Source organism: Symphalangus syndactylus, chromosome 12 (assembly GCF_028878055.3).
Source record: "Symphalangus syndactylus isolate Jambi chromosome 12, NHGRI_mSymSyn1-v2.1_pri, whole genome shotgun sequence".
Taxonomy (NCBI): Eukaryota; Metazoa; Chordata; class Mammalia; order Primates; family Hylobatidae; genus Symphalangus; species Symphalangus syndactylus.
The window spans coordinates 46,942,309-46,962,087 of NC_072441.2; the positions used below are offsets into that span (position 1 = coordinate 46,942,309).

The 19,779-nt window shown below is 38.1% G+C and overlaps 1 protein-coding gene and 1 pseudogene across 33 annotated transcripts in view; one reads left to right on the plus strand and one right to left on the minus strand.

Annotated features, from left to right (window-relative positions):
- The window catches only part of CCDC18 (coiled-coil domain containing 18), a 109,025-nt gene extending 96,775 nt beyond the window's left edge, over positions 1-12,250 (plus strand). For all 33 annotated transcript variants that reach the window (XM_063625394.1, XM_063625415.1, XM_063625410.1 and 30 more), the window contains 2 exons: positions 4,846-5,313; positions 11,683-12,250. In XM_063625394.1, the coding sequence (XP_063481464.1) occupies positions 4,846-5,313; positions 11,683-11,697 (483 nt within the window). In that variant the 3' untranslated portion in view covers positions 11,698-12,250. The remainder of the gene's footprint in view (positions 1-4,845; positions 5,314-11,682) is intronic.
- On the minus strand, positions 11,969-12,401 carry LOC134734105 (large ribosomal subunit protein eL39-like; annotated as a pseudogene).
- Positions 12,402-19,779: the final 7,378 nt, after the last annotated feature.

Genomic DNA, 19,779 nt, shown 5'->3' on the forward strand with positions numbered 1-19,779 from the left:
TCATAAGTCAAGTCCTTAGAGACTTACAAAGAGACTTAGACTCCCACACAATAATAATGGGAGACTTTAACACCCCACTGTCAACATTAGACAGATCAATGAGACAGAAAATTAACAAGGATATCCAGGACTTGAACTCAGCTCTACACCAAGCAGACCTAATAGACATCAACAGAACTCTCCACCCCAAATCAACAGAATATACATTCTTCTCAGCAACAAATTGCACTTATTCCAAAATTGACCACATAGTTGGAAATAAAGCACTCTTCAGCAAACGTAAAAGAATAGAAATCACCACAAACTGTCTCTCAGACAACAGCGAAATCAAATTAGAACTCAGGATTAAGAAACTCACTCAAAACCGCACACCTACATGGAAACTGAACAACCTGCTCCTGAATGACTACTGGGTACATAACGAAATAAAGGCAGAAATGAAGATGTTCTTTGAAACCAATGAGAACAAAGACACAACATACCAGAATCTCTGGGACACATTTAAAGCAGTGTGTGGAGGGAAATTTATAGCACTAAATGCCCACAAGAGAAAGCAGGAAAGATCTAAAATCAACACCCTAACATCACAATTAAAAGAACTAGAGAAGCAAGAGCAAACAAATTCAAAAGCTCGCAGAAGGCAAGAAATAAGCAAGATCAGAGCAGAACTAAAGGAGATAGAGACACAAAAAACCCTTCAAAAAATCAATGAATCCAGGAGCTGGTTTTTAGAAAAGATCAACAAAATTGATAGACCACTAGCAAGACTAATAAAGAAGAAAAGAGAGAAGAATCAAATAGACGCAATAAAAAATGCTAAAGGGGATATCACCACTGATCCCATAGAAATACAAACTACCATCAGAGAATGCTATAAACACCTCTACACAAATAAACTAGAAAACCTAGAAGAAATGGATAAATTCCTCGACACACACACCCTCCCAAGACTAAACCAGGAAGAAGTTGAATCCCTGAGTAGACCAATAACAGGTTCTGAAATTGAGGCAGTAATTAATAGCCTACCAACCAAAAAAAGTCCAGGACCAGACAGATTCATAGCTGAATTCTACCAGAGGTACAAAGAGGAGCTGGTACCATTCCTTCTGAAACTATTCCAATCAATAGAAAAAGAGGGAATCCTCCCTAACTCATTTTCTGAGGCCAGCATCATCCTGATACCAAAGCTTGGCAGATACAACAAAAAAAGAGAATTTTAGATCAATATCCCTGATGAACGTTGATGCGAAAATCCTCAATAAAATACTGGCAAACTGAATCCAGCAGCACATCAAAAAGCTTATCCACCACAATTAAGTTGGCTTCATCCCCGGGATGCATGGCTGGTTCAACATACTCAAATCAATAAATGTAATCCATCACATAAACCGAACCAAAGACAAAAACCACATGATTATCTCAATAGATGTAGAACAGGCTTTCAACAAAATTCAACAGCCCTTCATGCTAAAAACTCTCAAACTAGGTATTGATGGGATGTATCTAAAAATAATAAGAGCTATTTATGACAAACCCACAGCCAATATCATACTGAATGGGCAAAAACTGGAAGCATTCCCTTTGAAAACTGGCACAAGACAGGGGTGCCCTCTCTCACCACTCCTATTCAACATAGTGTTGGAAGTTCTGGCCAGGGCAATCAGGCAGGAGAAAGAAAGGGTATTCCATTAGGAAAAGAGGAAGTCAAATTGTCCCTCTTTGCAGATGACATGATTATATATTTAGAAAACCCCATCATCTCAGCCCCAAATCTCCTTAAGCTGATAACTTCGGCAAAGTCTCAGGATACAAAATCAATGTGCAAAAATCACAAGCATTCCTACACACCAATAACCGACCAACAGAGAGCCAAATCATGAGTGAACTCCCATTCACAATTGCTTCAAGAAAATTAAATACCTAGGAATCCAACTTACAAGGGATGTGAAGGATTTCCAGGGAGAACTACAAACCACTGCTCAATGAAATAAAAGAGGACACAAACAAATGGAAGAACATTCCATGCTCATGGATAGAAAGAATCAATATAATGAAAATGGCCATACTGTCCAAGGTAATTTATAGATTCAATGCCATCTCCATCAAGCTGCCAATGACATTCTTCACAGAATTGGAAAAAACTACCTAAAGTTCATATGGAACCAAAAAAGAGCCCACACAGCCAAGACAATCCTAAGCCAAAAGAAAAAAGCTGGAGGCATCACGCTACCTGACTTCAAACTATGCTACAAGGCTACAGTAACCAAAACAGCATGGTACTGGTACCAAAACAGAGATATAGACCAATGGAACAGAACAGATCCCTCAGAAATAACACCACACATCTACAACCATCTGATCTTTGACAAACCTGACAAAAACAAGAAATGGGGAAAGGATTCCCTATTTAATAAATGGTGCTGGAAAAACTGGCTAGCCATATGTAGAAAGTTGAAACTGGATCCCTTCCTTACACCTTATACAAAAATTAATTCAAGATGGATTAAAGACTTAAATGTTAGACCTAAAACCATCAAAACCCTAGAAGAAAACCTAGGCAATACCATTCAGGACATAGGCATGGGCAAGGACTTCATGACTAAAACACCAAAAGCAGTGGCAACAAAAACCAAAACAGACAAATGAGATCTAATTAAAGAGCTTCTGCACAGCAAAAGAAACTACCATCAGAGTGCAGGCAACCTACAGAATGGGAGAAAATTTTTGCAATCTACTCATCTGACAGAGGGCTAATACCCAGAATCTACAAAGAACTTAAACAAATTTACAAGAAAAAAACAACCCCATCAAAAAGTGGGTGAAGGATATGAACAGACACTTCTCAAAAGAAGACATTTATGGCCGGGTGCGGTGGCTCACACTTGTAATCCCAGCACTTTGGGAGGCCGAGGCGGGCGGATCACAAGGTCAGGAGATCGAGACCACAGTGAAACCCCGTCTCTACTAAAAATACAAAAAAATTAGCCGAGCGTGGTGGCGGGCGCCTGTAGTCCCAGCTACTTGGAGAGGCTGAGGCAGGAGAATGGCGTGAACACGGGAGGCAAAGCTTGCAGTGAGCCGAGATTGCGCCACTGCACTCCAGCCTAGGCAACAGAGGCTTCATCTCAAAAAAAAAAAAGAAGACATTTATGCAGCCAACAGACATGTGAAAAAATGTTCATCATTACTGGTCATCAGAGAAATGCAAATCAAAACCACAATGAGATACCATCTCACACCAGTTAGAATGGCGATCATTAAAAAGTCAGGCAACAACAGGTGCTGGAGAGGATGTGGAGAAATAGGAACACTTTTACACTGTTGGTGGGAGTGTAAACTAGTTCAACCATTATGGAAGATAGTGTGGCGATTCCTCAAGGATCTAGAACTAGAAATACCATTTGACCCAGCCATCCCATTACTGGGTATATACCCAAAGGATTATAAATCATGCTGCTATAAAGACACATGCACACGTATGTTTATCACGGCACTATTCACAATAGCAAAGACTTGGAACCAACCCAAATGTCCATCAATGAGAGACTAGATTAAGAAAATGTGGCACATATACACCATGGAATACTATGCAGCCATCAAAAAGGATGAGTTTATGTCCTTTGTAGGGACATGGATGTAGCTGGAAACCATCATTCTGAGCAAACTATCGCAAGGACAAAAAACCAAACACCACATGTTCTCACTCATAGGTGGGAATTGAACAATGAGAACACTTGGACACAGGGTGGGGAACATCACACACCGGGGCCTGTCGTGGGGTGGGGGAAGGGGGGAGCGAGAGCATTAAGAGAAATCCGTAATGTAAATGACGAGTTAATGGGTGCAGCACACAAACATGACACATTTATACATATGTAACAAACCTGCACGTTGAGCACATGTACCCTAGAACTTAAAGTATTTTTAAAAATCATATAAATCAATTTTAGATGAAGTAGTAAAAAAAAAAGGAAAGAACCGAAATATACGTGTTAAACTTTTATTTTGTAATGCATTCTGTGGTTATGACAGTTTTAGTTATGAACACAGTATTTTTGAAAGCTACTTTAAGAATAGAAACTATCAGATTAAAACTGACAGGATTTAGAAATATATATCTTATGGATACCTTTAAGAAAAGGCAAATGTATTTGAAGAGGAGACTACTATACTTACATTATTAAGCTTTTGAAATTAAAATATCATCTCTTTTTTTAGGCTTTTTGGTTTTTTAGTGTATGTAGTCTCATTCCTAGGATCCCAAAGTTCAATCAGAGGACCCAAATGAAGGACATGAAAAAAATCGAAATGAAAAGTTTATTTAACAAAGATTGATTTATTAAAAATTTATCACTTCTTTAAGTTTTTGAAAAATTTCTAATATACTAAAGCTTTCTTGTAATGAGAACACAAAAAGCAGAATAGCTTATCTATTTATTCCCTACTGGAAATTCTGAAAGGGGTCTTTTTGTGTCTATATGTGTTAGATTAACAAAAGATAGCGTACCTCTACACCTTTGCAGATAAATTTTTAGGTGTGAGATTTCAATCTTGAATAGAAATTGATATTATCATTAACACCAAAAATACATATATATAAGGAAAATCTAGTTTTAATGGAATTTCATAGAATAAGCGTATTTCAAATGAACTTGTGTAATTTTCCCAAAGTGAACCTATCTTAAGTAAAGGTTTTAAACAGAGCTTGGAAAACTCTCAAGAATTATAAACAGAATTCCTATACTGGGACAAAGGTTGACTTTCTGAAAGTCTATGATTTTCTAAGGAGTTCATTCATTTAACAAAAGTGTATTGAGCACCTACTATGTACCAATTTTTCTGCAGGAATCAGAATTAACCAGATTACAGGCCAAAATTTCTGGACATGAAAAGGCAGAAGACATCAAGTTTCTGCCAGCCCCATTTACATCTCCAACAGAAATTATGCCTGACGTCCAAGATCCAAAATTTGCTAAACGTTTTCACACATCTTTTTCCACGTGTACAAAATTACGTTGCTCTATTAGTGCCAGTGATCTTACTTTCAAAACTCATGGTGATGAAGATCTTTCTGAAGAATTACTACAGGACTTAAAGAAAATGCAATTAGAACAGCCTTCAACATTAGAAGAAAGCCATAAGAATCTGACTTACACCCAGCCAGACTCATTTAAACCTCTCACGTATAACCTAGAAGATGATAGTTCTGAGAATAATGACTTTAGCACGCTTAGTGGGATGCTAAGATACATAAACAAAGAAGTAAGACTATTAGAAAAACCTTCTACGCAAACAGATGCTGGTTTAAATCAGGTATGTATTTTATACACTGTAAGCTGTAATAATTTGTTTCCAAAGAATATCATTTTATTACTTGGAAGAAAATTCATATATTTAAATGAAAAACTGCTAATATTTGAAAAAGGAAGATTTTACATTTTATGCATTAAGTAAAATCAATACCAAAAGACATTTTCTCTAGGTCATGGTGTGAGATAACAGGGGGAAAGAGAGAGGCAGAGGGAGACGAACAGGAAGTAGAACGAAAAATAGGAGGATAGACATGAAAGTGCTTAAAAATAAAAAAATAAAAAAACTGAAAAAAAGAAAAATGGTAAGAAGAAATATGCAGTGAGAGGAATCCAGAGAAAGTAGGTTCTGAGGTGAATGTTCTCATAACTTCGTCATAATTTACTGTTCACTTGGGCTCTGTATGTAAAAATAAGTTATTGCTGGCTATCACTGATCTTTGGAAAGTTGATTTACTAATTAGCCATTATTTAAAAGCATGAATAAAGCCAACTGCCCTCATCCTTATAATTTTTCACCCTAAAATATTTATGTTCATCTTTCCTTCTTTTGTCCCTTTTCTCTTTAAAAGAAAGATATATCCCTCTTCTTTTTTAGAGAGAACCTCTTGAACATGTACTTTCAAGCCTTTAATATGCTTGCCTGTTTTGCTTCTCTGCTTTCTGATTTAATCTGTATCTTTAGGCTTCTTTATTTCCCTCTTCCTTTCATTTCCAGACATCTTAAATTCATACCCACTCTAAGCTGGGTGCAGTGGCACATGCCTGCAATCCCAGCTACCCAGGAGGCTGAGGCAGGAGGATTATTTGAGCCCAGGAGTTTGAGACAAGTATGGGCAACATGGCGAGACCTCATCTCAAAAAAAATTTTTATTCTATTTCTCCATTGTTGCTACCTCCTTACTACCCTTCCCACTTTACTGTATTTGTCTCTTGAATATTAAATTTACTGTTTTCTTGAAAGTCACAAAAAAACTCCTTGTATAATAAACAAATTTAGTATCCTCTTTTTCTTCAGCTTTTGTAGATTTAACTGTCCATTCCCCCTTTTGATCTTTTCTCTTCTCATGACTTTTATGATTTAATATTTTTCTGGTCCTCTTCTTATTTTGAACTAATTACTTTCTCACTTTTCTGCTCCTCGTATTCCTTATGTTCCACAATATAGGATTTAATCTGTAGTTTGCAAATGGAAATAATCTCCTTTAGATAATGTCAGCTTTTTAAAAAATGCCTAACATCATTTTCAAACACATCAAGATAGCTTTGGTGGCCTGAACCGTTAAAAAAACTTTTTTTTAATAGATCCAAGACAAAGAAAAATTGTTGAGTGAGTTTTTCTTCATAATACTTATTTTTGCTGGCTTAAGTATATGTCTGTCTACTTGTTTATTGATTGTCTCCCCACTGAAAATGTAAACTCTGTGTGGACAGGGTATGGTCATTTCGCTTATTTCTATATTTCTAGTGCCTGGTATATAGTAGATGCTGAATGAATATTTATGAATGAATCAAGTGGCTAAATAAATTATATACAGTAAACACAACTGTAGTTTTAAATGCTAGATTTCATCAGGCTGTGCTGGCCAAAATTTCACTTTTAGCCTATTACTTTTAGCACCCAAGAAGTTAAAGATTCAGTAAAGGTAACTGAGAAGTAATCAGTGAAATAGAAGAGAAATTAGGAGAGTATAATATTCCACAATGTATTTCAAGGAGGGTGAGATCAATTGTGTCCAGTGTTGCTAAGTAAAGTGAAGATTGATAATTGACTATCATATTTGGTAATGTTGAGGCTTTTATGACCCTCATAAGACTGGCTTTAGAGTAACAGTGGGAATGAAAGCCTGATGTAGAGTGGGTTTAGCATAGAACAGAAAGAGAGGAAATAGAAACACCAAGAATAGACAACTCTTTGGATAAAGAGTAAAGCAGAGAAATGAGGGAGATGTGATGTCAAGGGAGAGTTTTTTGTTTTGCTTTTTAACATAAGAGAGAAAACAGCTGTTGGATATTGATAGGAATGATCCAGTAGACAGGGAAACAGCAATTCAAGACAGAGAGTAGAAGGAGTAAAATCCTTAAGGTAGGCTTAGGAAATGGAGTAGAGGAGTTGGTCTTGGATAAAAGAAGGGGCAGTTCATCCACTGTAGTAGGAAGGAAGGCAGAATATGGGAGCACAGAAACACATGGAATGGAAGGTTTGGTAGTGGGAGAGAAATTTCTTTGTTGATTGCTTTTATTTTCTTAGTGAAATAAGAAGCAGGGTTTTTAGCTAAGACACAGTAAGATATTGGATATTTAAGAACAGGGAAGGTATGTGAAATGGTTACTTACTTTGGAGAGTAGGAAAGCATAAACAGACTAGCAAAGTCTAGTAGAATTGCCAGCCAGATAGTTCTGTCATGTGGAACAACCGTGCAAGATACAGGATATCTGGCATCATTTGTCCCTGCCTGTTGTATATCAGCAGCAGCATGTCCCTGTCTCCCCTATCACAGTGACAAACAAAAAGTACCATCACAAATTTCTAGAATGTTCTGTAGAGGATGGTACTGTACCCTATAAGAACCTCTGCTCTACTCCAGTGACCCTTGCAGTCATAGATATGCAGGACTCTCTTTTTGGTAAAAATAGCACCTAATTTATGCAGGATAAATTTGATAAGTACAGTGACAGATTGTGATCATAACAATACATAGCCTTTACTGTACGTCAAGCAAATCCTTTACATAAATTAACTCATTTAATCCTTATAACAACCCCCTGATAGGTACTATTATCTGAATAGTACCAAATAATAGTACCTAATAGTTCTACTGTGGTGGGTACTATTATTATCCTTATGAGGAAACTGAGTCCCTGCTCTTAACCACTATATATAATATTTGCATAATTGTATTGGTATTTTCTTCAGTACTGTCTAATTACATAGTTTGGTCTTGCAGTTGCTTAGCCAATTAAGGATTAAGAGTAGGAGTTAGCCAGGTGCAGTGGCTCACGCCTGTAATCCCAGCACTTTGGGAGGCTGAGGCGGGTGGATCACGAGGTCAGGAGTTCAAGACCAGCCTGGCCAAGAGGGCAAAACCCCATCTCTACTAAAAACACAAAAATTAGCTGGGCGTGGTGGTGCGCACCTGTAATCCCAGCTGCTCAGGAGGCTGAGGCAGAGAATTGCTTGAACCTGGGAGGCAAAGGTTGCAGTGAGCTGAGATTGTGCCACTGCACTCCAACCTGGGTGACAGAGCGAGACTCCATCTCTAAATAAATAAATAAATAAATAGTAGGAGTTAAAAGTTACTACATAACTGATAGAATAATTTCTTACTCTGTAGGTTTTTGCAATATATATTTGAGTTTTTCAAGTCATTTCACCTATTCAATTATCACTGAAGATCAATGCCAGATTAAAATATTCAAAATACTGGCCGGGCAAGGTGCCTCACACCTTTAATCCCAACACTTTGGGAGGCCAAGCAGGAGGATTACTTGAGACTAGGATTTCAAGGCCAGCCTGGGCAACATAGCAAGACCCAATCTCTACAGAAAAATTAGCTGGGCATGGTGGCGCACATCTGTAGTCCTAGCTACTTGGAAGCTGAGGTGGGAGGATTGCTTGAGCTCAGTTCGAGGCTGCAGTGAGCTATTATCATGCACTGTAGCCTAGGCAACGGAGCAAGAACCCATCTCTAAACAAAACAAACAAACGTTGTAGCCTATTGTTAAACTTAAAAGATTGGATTCTTACAATGCTATCAAAGTTATATTCTGTACAAACATAGTTTTCTTGATTGTCAATGATACTCTACTGAGTTTTAAATGCATTGACCACAGTCAATACTCATAACTTTAAGCTCACATGGAACTCTTATAGCGCATGAGCCTCAGTTGCATTACCTGTGGTAGTGACCACCTCATAGTCATTTACATGTATGTTGCATGAATAAATATATAATACTCTGTAAAATTTAATGAAAGAGATGTATTTTTATTTTTTTGAGTCTCGCACTGTCACCCAGGCTGGAGTGTAGTGGCACGATCTCAGCTCACTGCAACCTCCGCTTCCTGGGTTCAAGCAATTCTCATACCTCAGCCACCTAAGTAGCTGGGATTACAGGCGTGTGTCACCATGCCCGGGTAATTTTTGCATTTTTTAGTAGAGATGGGGTTTCACCATGTTGGCCAAGCTGGTCTCAAACTCCTGGCCCCAAGTGATCTACCCACCTTGGCCTCCCAAAGTGCTGAGATGACAGGCGTGAGCCACCGCACCTGGCCTGAAAGAGACATTTTAAATTGGGATGTAGAGCCATGATCTGTAGTCTAGTTCAGGTCCTCAGCTTATTTCACCTGCCACTTAAGTATGACATTGCATTGGTCTCCTATTTTAAAGCAGGATTTTAAAACTCTTTTAAACCAAAGAAATTATTATTTAAATAAAATAAATCTAGTATGTCAAATAGATTCAAAGGTAGTTTATCTGATTGGGGGTAGGATATGTCTAACCTTTACCCAGTTACTAAAATCTACTCATGGCTGCTCATGCAAAAGCTCCAGAGCAGCCTTGGATTAATCATTAGGGAAAATAAACAGGAGCATAGGGGACTAAGGGGAATGCCACAGAGTTGTTTGCCCTAGCTATCATCCTCTTAATTCGTTCACTGCCACACTTGACTTTAGTAGAATTTTTAGTAACTGTCTTTATCTGCCATGTTCAAATTTAATCTGCACTGTTAAAAAATCATTTTCTGTGGTATGAGTGACAAAAGTTTAAAAGTTTGATTTGAAAGTGTCATCAGGTATCATATTTGTTTCTTTACCCATGGTGTGAGTTTCAAAACCAGCTAGCTGGGTCTGGATAGCATTTGACACACCAGCTGATTCGTCTAAAGGGCTCTTAAGCAATTTTTTAAAGCAGTGGTAGGGCCAGGAGGCACCATTGTTGGGCTGTGCAGAGGGTTATCAGCTGGCCTAAATCCAGCTCTGCTTCAGAAAGTGCGGTTTTAAAGTCCACTGGTACAATGAAAAGAATGTGGAAATCGATATATGAGAAGTGTTTAATAAGTGTTAGCTCCCTTTCTTGTGTTGCAGCCCAAATACTATTTTCCTAATGGTTAAGTACGTTGGCACTTCCATTGAGAGTAAAGCCTCTTAACACAGCAGTATTCTGCTTTCAGACTAACAAAAGCTTCAGAACTCAAAAAATTACACCTGTACACAAATTAGAACACAATATCAGCAAGTTCAGAGACTTCATATTAACTCCTATTCTAATCCTGTTTTGGATTAGAGCAGTGGAAGTGTTGTGAATACTGATTAATTAGCTAATTCACCGTTTATTAGGAATTTATAAGAAGTTATAAATTAATTATAAATAATAACTTCTATTTCTCTTATTTGTAAGTCGTTTTCAAGATATGGTACATATATCATGCAGTAAGATGAAAAATAAGAAATTAGGAAATTAGCTATAGGGAAAACAGATGAAAAAAATGTTAAACCAGGAGTACAGGTAATACCTAGAGACATGATAATATTTTCAAATTCACACCCTCAGTAAAGATGAAGGTATGACAAGAAAATTTGGCCCATATTTTTTTAAATCCCCTGGGCCTTTTTCCTCTGTTTTTCTACTTTATGTTAAACTGCTTTTATATGCAAATAATTCTCTTTTGTCTTTTTCTGCTCTTTTTTCTTCTTTTAATCTTACTTTTTCATTGACTTTTTTCGTGTAGCTATTCATCCTTGTTTATTGTGCTCTCAAACTATAATGTGACACTGATGCCTAAATATGTTATTTTTATGTTCCTTTTTTTTGAGTTTTAAAATTAGTTTAACCTCATATTCACACCCACCTCATCAAGCCAGAATTATTTGCTTTTATTTTTTATTTTATTTATTTTATTTTATTTTTTTTGAGATGGAGGTACGCTCTTGTCTCCCAGGCTGGAGTGCAGTGGTGCGATCTCGGCTCACTGCAACCTCCCCCTCCAAGGTTCAAGTGATTCTCCTGCCTTAGCCTCCTGACTAGCTGGGATTACAGATGCTCGCCACCACACCCAGCTAATTTTTGTATGTTTTAGTAGAGACAGGGTTTCACCATGTTGGCCAGGCTGGGCTCGAACTCCTGACCTCAGGTGATCCACCCACCTCAGCTTCCCAAAGTGCTGGGATTACAGGCAGTGAGCCACTGCGCCCAGCCTGCATTTTATATTCATGTGGTTCATTATTGACTTTTTATGATTCATATTTTTCAGTAGACTAAATATTTCTCACTCTCGCTTTAAATTATACTCCTGTTATTATGGTAGACTTTTAATGCTAAATCAGTTTAGGAATATTTCAAATATTAATCTATTATTTTGCATTATTCTAGGGAGAAAATGTGTAATTAAAAGAAGATACTGATGTGTTGAAAAAATGGAATTTTTGGTACTGTGCTGTTTACTTATTATATGTAGCTCATACTTCATAGAAGCTGTTATTTTGCTTTTGAATAAATTTTATATTTCAATATTTTAAAAGAAAGCCCTTCTAAAATTTAATTATATTTTTAAAGAAAATTTATTATTTTATTGTTTTTTGGCTTACACTTGCAGCTTTCCTTTGCTTTTTATATAAAAATCATTGTTAAAATGCATAAGTACATTGAGGAATGTTAATTTTTTTTTTTTAATGAAAGTCCTCACATATTTATTACTGAACCCAGCCAACCAACGCGTTCATAACAGACACAGAGAGAAAAAATATATCCCCAACAAAACATGTTAAACTCTCCCGATAGTGGTGACATTTTCAGCCTGATATGGTAACATGATTTTGACCTTCAGACAGCATAAATATGTGTGCCATCTCATGTGCAATTCCTTATAGACCCAGCTTGGTTCTTCTCCATTGTCTCCTTTTGGTTTTATTGTATTAATAAAATCCTGATTTTATTACCAGTTTTCATCTGAATCCACTGGGGAATGGGACAATTTTGCTTTTGTTTCTTGGCCAGAAATCGCTTAATTCTGAAAGTCTTGTGAGAAGACATGGCAAGAAGCAGAGTCAAGCACGCACCATGATGGTGGAGAAAGGAAAAGAGGCGAGGAATGTCAGTTCTTAATCAGACTATTATTTGCTAATTTTTCTAGTATTACTTAATTTTTAAAATTAGTATAAATTTGTAAGTCATTCTGCCATAGGTTTATAATTATACTAATAATGGCTGACTTTCATTGAGTCAGTTTACTGTTTATCAGTGACTATTCTAGGCAGTTGTATTAGTCTGTTCTCATGCTGCCAATAAAGACATACCCCAGACTGGCTGGGCATGGTGGCTTATGCCTGTAATCCCTGCACTTTGGGAGGCCGAGGCAGGCAGATCATGAGGTCAGGAGATCGAGACCATCCTGGCTAACATGATGAAACCCTGTCTCTACTAAAAATACAAAAAAATTAGCTGGGTGTGGTGGCGGGCACGTGTAGTCCCAGCTACTTGGGAGGCTGAGGGAGGAGAATCGCATGAACCCAGGAGGCGGAGCTTGCAGTGAGCCAAGATCGCGCCACTGCACTCTAGTCTGGGCAACAGAGCGAGACTCAAAAAAAAAAAAGACATACCTCAGACTGGGTAATTTATAGAGAAAAGAGGTTTTTTGGTTTTGAGATGGAGTTTGCTTTTGTCACCCAGACTGGAGTACAGTGGCACCATCTTGGCTCACTGCAACCTCCGCCTTCCAGGTTCAAGCGATTCTCCTGCCTCAGCCTCCTGACTAGCTGGGATTACAAGTGCCCACCACCATGCCTGGCTAATATTTTGTATTTTTTAGTAGAGACGGGGTTTCGCCATGTTGGCCTGGCTGGTCTTGAACTCCTGACCTCAGGTGATCCACCCACCTCAGCCTCCCAAAGTGTCAGAATTACAGGCTTGAGCCACTGCGCCTGGCCAGAAAAGAGGTTTAATAGACTCACAGTTCCACATGGCTGGGGAGGCCTCACAATCAATCATAGCAGAAGGCAAAGGAGGAGCAAAGTCAAGTTTTGCATGGCAGCAGGTAAGAGAGAGCATATGTGGGGGAACGCCCCTTTATAAAACCTCAGATCTCATTAGACTTATTGACTGTCACAAGAACAGCATGGGAAAGACCCACCCTCATGATTCATATTTTTGAGGATTTAAAGGAAAAGATGGCCATAATTAGTGAATAGATGAGGAGGAATCTTAGACAAATACAAATCAATGAGTGGTACAAGGTAGAAACTTAGGGAGTCCCAATATTTTACAGGCAGGCAGAAAAGAAAACTGAGAATGGATGTTTAGAGGTAAAAGAACCAAATGGAAATTCTAGAACCAAAAGGTATAGTAGCTGAACATTTAAACCTCTCAATATTGGCTTAACAGCAGATTGGAGATGACAGAAAAGTCACTTGACTTGAAAGCAGATAAATAGTAAATTTCCACTCTGAAGAACAAAGAGAAATATGATTGAATAAATATAAAAAGAGCATCTAAGACCAGTAAGACAGTATTAAGAGAAGAAAGGGAAAATGGGGCAGGAAAAAAGGTTCTTATAGTTATGGCTGAAAATATCACAAATGTGGTGAAAAGATGATAACCTATAGATTTTCTAAGCTCAGCAAGCCCTAAGCAGGATTAAAAAAAAAAAAACAATCCTGCTTAGTCATATAATAGTGAAAATTCTGTAAACCAAACACAGAAATATCTTAAAAACAGAGAGAGAAAAATCCTCATGTAGGGGAACAGTGATCCAAAAGAAGGCAGATTTGCCATGAGAAAGAGTGAGACACACTTTTAAAAGGACAACTGTATTAGTGTGTTCTCACACTGCTATAAAGAACTATGTGAGACTGGGTAATTTATAAAGAAAAAAGGTTTAATTGACTCACAGTTCCACAGGCTATACAGGAGGCATGGCTCAGGAAGCCTTGGGAAACAAAATCATGGTGGAAGGTGAATGGGAAGCCAACATGTCTTACATGGCAGGAGAAGAAGGAAGAGAGAGCAAAGGGGGAAGTGACTACACACTGTTAACCAGATCTTGTGAGAACTCTATCATGAGGCAGCACTAGGGGGATAGTAGTAAACCATTAAAAACCACTTCCATGATCCAATTACCTTCCACCAAGCCCCACCTCCAATACTCAGGTTCACAATTCAACATGAGATTTGGGTAGAGACACAAAGCCAAACAATATTCCAACCATGTCCCCTCCCACATCTCATGTCCTTCTCACACAAAAGTTCAATCATCCATTCTCAGCAGCCCCCTAAGTCTTAACTCATTTCAGCATTAACTCAAAAATCCATAGTCCAAAGCCTCATCTGAGACAAGGCAAGTTCCTTCCACCTATGATCTTGTAAAATAAAAAACAAGTTAGCTACTTCAAAGATACAATGGGGGTACAGACATTGTGTAAATGCTGCCATTCCAAAAGGGAAAAATTGGCCAAAAACAAAGGGGCTACAAGCCCCATGATCCAATCACCTTCCACCAGGCTCCACCTCCAACACTTGGGATCACAATTCAATATGAGATTTGGGTGGGACACAGAAGCAAACCATATCAACAATATAATGAAAGTTAAAAGTATGGACAAAGATAACCAGGGAAACAAGCATAAAAAACGTATATTAATATCTGACTATGAGTTTTGCCAGAGATTAAAAGAAGATGTTTCGTAATGGTAAAAGGATCCGTTTAATAGGAAGACATACTCCTAAATGTGTATACACCAAATAACAGACTTCAGACAAATGAATTGAAATCTAACCGGACTAAAGGGACAAATAGAAAGATCCACATAGTGGGATAGTTTAACCTCCAGTTTTCAGTAATTAAAACAATAAGACCAAAAAAAATCAGCAAGGATATAGAAGTTATGACTAATATCAAACTGACTTGACATGACATTTAAAGAATACTGTAGAGTCACACGTGGTGGCTCATGCCTGTAATTCCAGCAATTTGGGAGGCCAAGGTGGGAGGACTGCTTGAGCCCAGAAGTTTGAGACTAACCTGGGCAACATGGCAAAACTCTGTCTCTACCAAAACAAACAAATCAACCAGGCATGGTGGTGTGTGCTATAGTCCTAGCTATTCAGGAGGCCGAGGTGGGAGGATTGCTTGATGCTTGAGCCCAGGAGGCAGAGGTTGCAGTGAGCAGAGATCACACCACTGCACTCCAGCCTGGGCAACAGAGTGAGACCGTGTGTGTATATATATATATATATATATACATAAATTTATATTTATATATATATATATAAATAAATAAAATACGTATTGTAGGCTGGGAATGATGGCTCACACCTGTAATCCCAAGACTTTGGGAGGCTGAGGCAGGAGGATTGCTTGAGCCCAGCAGTTCAAGACTGGCAAGAACAACATAGTGAGACCCCATCTCTACAAAAAATTTAAGAAATTAGCTGCACATGGTGATGTGTGGCTGTGGTCTCAGCTACTCAGGAGGCTGAGATAGGAGAATCTCTTGAGCCTGAGAGTTCAAGGCTGCAGTGAACCATGATCACTCTACTGCACTTCAAGCTGGGCAACAGAACAAGACCCCATCTCAACAACAACAAAAAGCAGATTGCTATTAAATATGAGGGTCATCAGTGCATACAGACTGCCTAAATTAAAAAGCCTGACAAAAGCTACAAATCAACAGTTTTAAAATATTGGACATGAAGCAACAAAAGACAGTGATTTCTGAGAGAAGGGTGAGCCCTTTATTTCCCCCAGCTTATTACCTGGAGTAAGTTTCTAGGCTGTGACCTTGAGTTGAAGAGACAGAGCTAGGAATCTGGGGAGGCTAAGAAGGCTGGAATTCACAGGGCACAGTAATAGAGAGGAGAGAGCTACACAGAGAACTCTGGAAATTAAAGGATCTCCCTCAAAAATTCAGATGCAAAATCATCAGTGACTATATGTGAGGAAACTACACAAGGCAAGGGAAAGAACCACTTGAATAACTGGAACAATCCTCAGAGCTCAGAAAGCTCTGAGAATAGATTTGTTTCCATGACTAGGAGTGAGAAAATCTCATCATTTTCAGGATATCAGGTAGAATTCTCAAGAATGTTGCCTCAATAATGGGGAGATAAACCCTAGACTAAATGCCTCTTGGGTACTAGTTTAGAGTCATTTAAAGCAAAACCTGAAAGGATAAAACTGTTTCCAAACAACCATGCCCAAGAACAAAAGCTCAAGTATATTTATAGGAATAAACTATTTATCTAACAATGTAAAATTCAGAATGTGTTTAATCAAAAGTTATCAGGGCTGGGAATGGTGGTACACAGCTGTAGTCCCAGCTCTTCAGAAAGCTGAGGCAGGAGGATCACTTGAGCCTAGGAGTTCAAAGCCGTAGTGTGCTATGATCACACCTATGAATAGGCACTGCACTCCAGCCTGGGCAACATAGCAAGACCCCATCTCTTACAAAATTACCAGGAATGGAAAGAAGCAGGAAAATATGACCCAATAATGATAAAAAGCAATCTAAACCAACCAGAAAAGACATAGATGATCAAATTAGTAGTCAAGGCCACTAAATTATTACAATGTATTCCATATGTTCAAGAAGCTAGAAGAAACACTGAACATGTTGAGTAGAGACGGAAAACATAAAAAAGAAATACAACTTTGGGAGATTAAAACAACAATATTTGTGATGAAAAATAAATTGGATGAGATGAACAGGAGATTATATATCGTAGAGGAAAGATTAATGAACATGAATACAAAACTAGAAACTATCAAAATGAAACAAATAAAAAATTATAGAAAAAAAAGTGAGCAGAGCATCAACCAGCTGCAGGAAGTCTTCAAGTGACATAATATACTTCCAGTTGAAGTCCCTACAAAACAAAAGATAGAGGAGAGGGAGACAAGGGGAAACAAAAATTCTCAAAAAATGTTTTCAAACCTCTTGAATACTGTATTAGAAACTATAGTATATAGTGTGTTGTGGGGTTTATAATCTATGTAAAGTAAATCTATTCCAATAATAGCATAGGGACTGTGAGGAGGGAAATGGAAGTATACTGTTTTTGTTTTTTGTTTTGTTTTGAGATGGAGTCTCGCTCTGTCGCCAGGCTGGAGTAAAGTGGTGCAATCTCAGCTCACTGCAATCTCCACCTCCTGGGTTCAAGTGATTCCTCTCCCTCAGCCTCCCGAGTAGCTAGGACTATGTGCGCCACCATGCCCAGCTAATTTTGTTATTTTTAGTAGAGATGGGGTTTCACCATGTTGGCCAGGATGGTCTGAATCCCCTGACCTTGTGATCCACCCGCCTCAGCCCCCCAAAGTGCTGGGATTACAGGCGTGAGCCACCATGCGCCAGAAGCATACTATTTTAAGGCTATTTTAAGGCTCTTACATCTTATCTCAGGTATAGGAGTGAAATATCACCTGAAAGTAGACTGTGATAAGTTCATGTTCTATATTATAAGCCCTAAAGTAACTATTAAAATAACACGACAAAAAGTTATAGTGAATAAACCCAAAAAGAAAATAAAATGGAATCACAAAAAATAATTTTTCCAAAAGAAGACACAAAAAGAGGGAAAAGGGAGCAAGGAATAACTGGGACAAATAGAAAACAAATAGCAAATGGTAGATTAAAGACAACCAAATCAATAATCATATTAAATGTAAATGGCATAACCATCTTCATTAAAAGAGATCATCAGGTTGTATCAAAAAATAAGACTCAGCTATCTGACACCTACAAGAAACAATACTACCTACAAGAAGTACAAGACAGAAATAGATTAAAAGGATTGAAAAATATGATATGCTAACACTGATCAAAATAAAGGTGGGGCTGAGCATGGTAGCTCACACCTGTAGTCCCAACATCTTAGGAGGTCGAGGCAGGCAGATCACTTGAGGTCAAGAGTTCGAGACCAGCCTGGCCAACATGGTGAAACCCTATCTCTACTAAAAATACAAAAACTTAGCTGGCCATGGTGGTGTATGCCTGTAATCCCAGCTACTCAGGAGGCTGAGGCAGAAGAATCAGCTGAACCCATGAAGTGGAGGTTGCAGTGAGCTGAGATCATGCCACTGCACTCCAGCCTGGGTGACAGAGCAAGACTCCACCTCAAAAACAGAAACAAAAACTCCAAAAATAAAATAAATAAATAAAGGTGAAGTGACTATATTAACACCAAAGTTTTTTCCAGGACAAGTATCACCAGAGATAAAGAGGGTAATTTCATAAGGGCAAAGAGGTCAAGTGATCCAGAAGACACCAATCCTAAGTGTGTAAGTAACTAATAACAGATCTTCAAAATACATGATATAAAAGCTAATAGAACTGCAAGGAAAAATAGACAAATCCAGAATTAAAGTTAGATATTTCAATACCCCTTTCTCAATAACTTATAGAAAAAGTATCTTGAGAAATAATAAGATATAGAAGACAGGAACAACAACATAAAACAATTGAATCTGACATTTCTAGAACACCTCACCCAACAACAGCAGAAGATACATTTTTAAACTATGCAGGAAACATTTACCAGGATAGACCATGTTCTAGGACATAAAACAAGTCTGAGTAAATTTAAAAGGATCTAAGACATACCAAGTATGTTCTCTGAACACAATTTTGAGTTAAATTATAAACATAGAGCAGGAGGTATCTGGGAAAACCTTAATTTTTGGAAATTAAGTAACACACATCTAGGCAGGTGCAGTGGCTCATGCCTGTAATCTCAGCACTTTCAGAGGCTAAGGCAGGAGGATCACTTGAGGCCAGGAGTTTGAGACCAGCCTGTGCAACACAGTGTGATCCCCATCTCTACAAAAGTAATAAAGTTTACCCAGGCATGGTGGTGTGTGCCTGTCACATCAGCGGCTTAGGAGGCTGAGGTGGGAGGATCACTTGAATCTGGAGTTCGAGGCTGCAGTGAGTTTTGATTGTGCCACTGCATTCCAGTCAGGATGAAAAAGCAATACCTTTTCTCTAAAAGACGCTAAAGTTAACAAGAACTTTAGTATAAAAATCCACAAAAAAGCTTCACCAGAGCATCCTTCTCCACCAGGACAATGCTCTTGCTTGCTCCTGTCATCAAACAAGAGCAATTTTGTGAGTTTCTATGGGAAATCATTATGCATCCACCTTACAGTCCTGATTTGGCTCCTTCTGACTTCTTTGCGTTCCCTAATCTTTAAAAAAATCTATAAAGAGCACCCATTTCTCTTCAGTTAATAATGTAGAAGACTGTATTGACATGATTAAATTCTCAGGACCCTCAGTTCTTTAAGGAGAAACTAAATGGCAGGGATCATTGTGTACAAAAATGTCTTGAATTTAATGGAACTTATGTTGAGAATTAAAAGTTTTAGATTTTATATTTTATAATTCCATTTTTCATAATAATTGGAGACCCCCTCATATCAGAGAAGAGGAAAGGTCTCAATGACTTCAGCTTCTACCTTAGGAAAGTAGAAAATAAAGA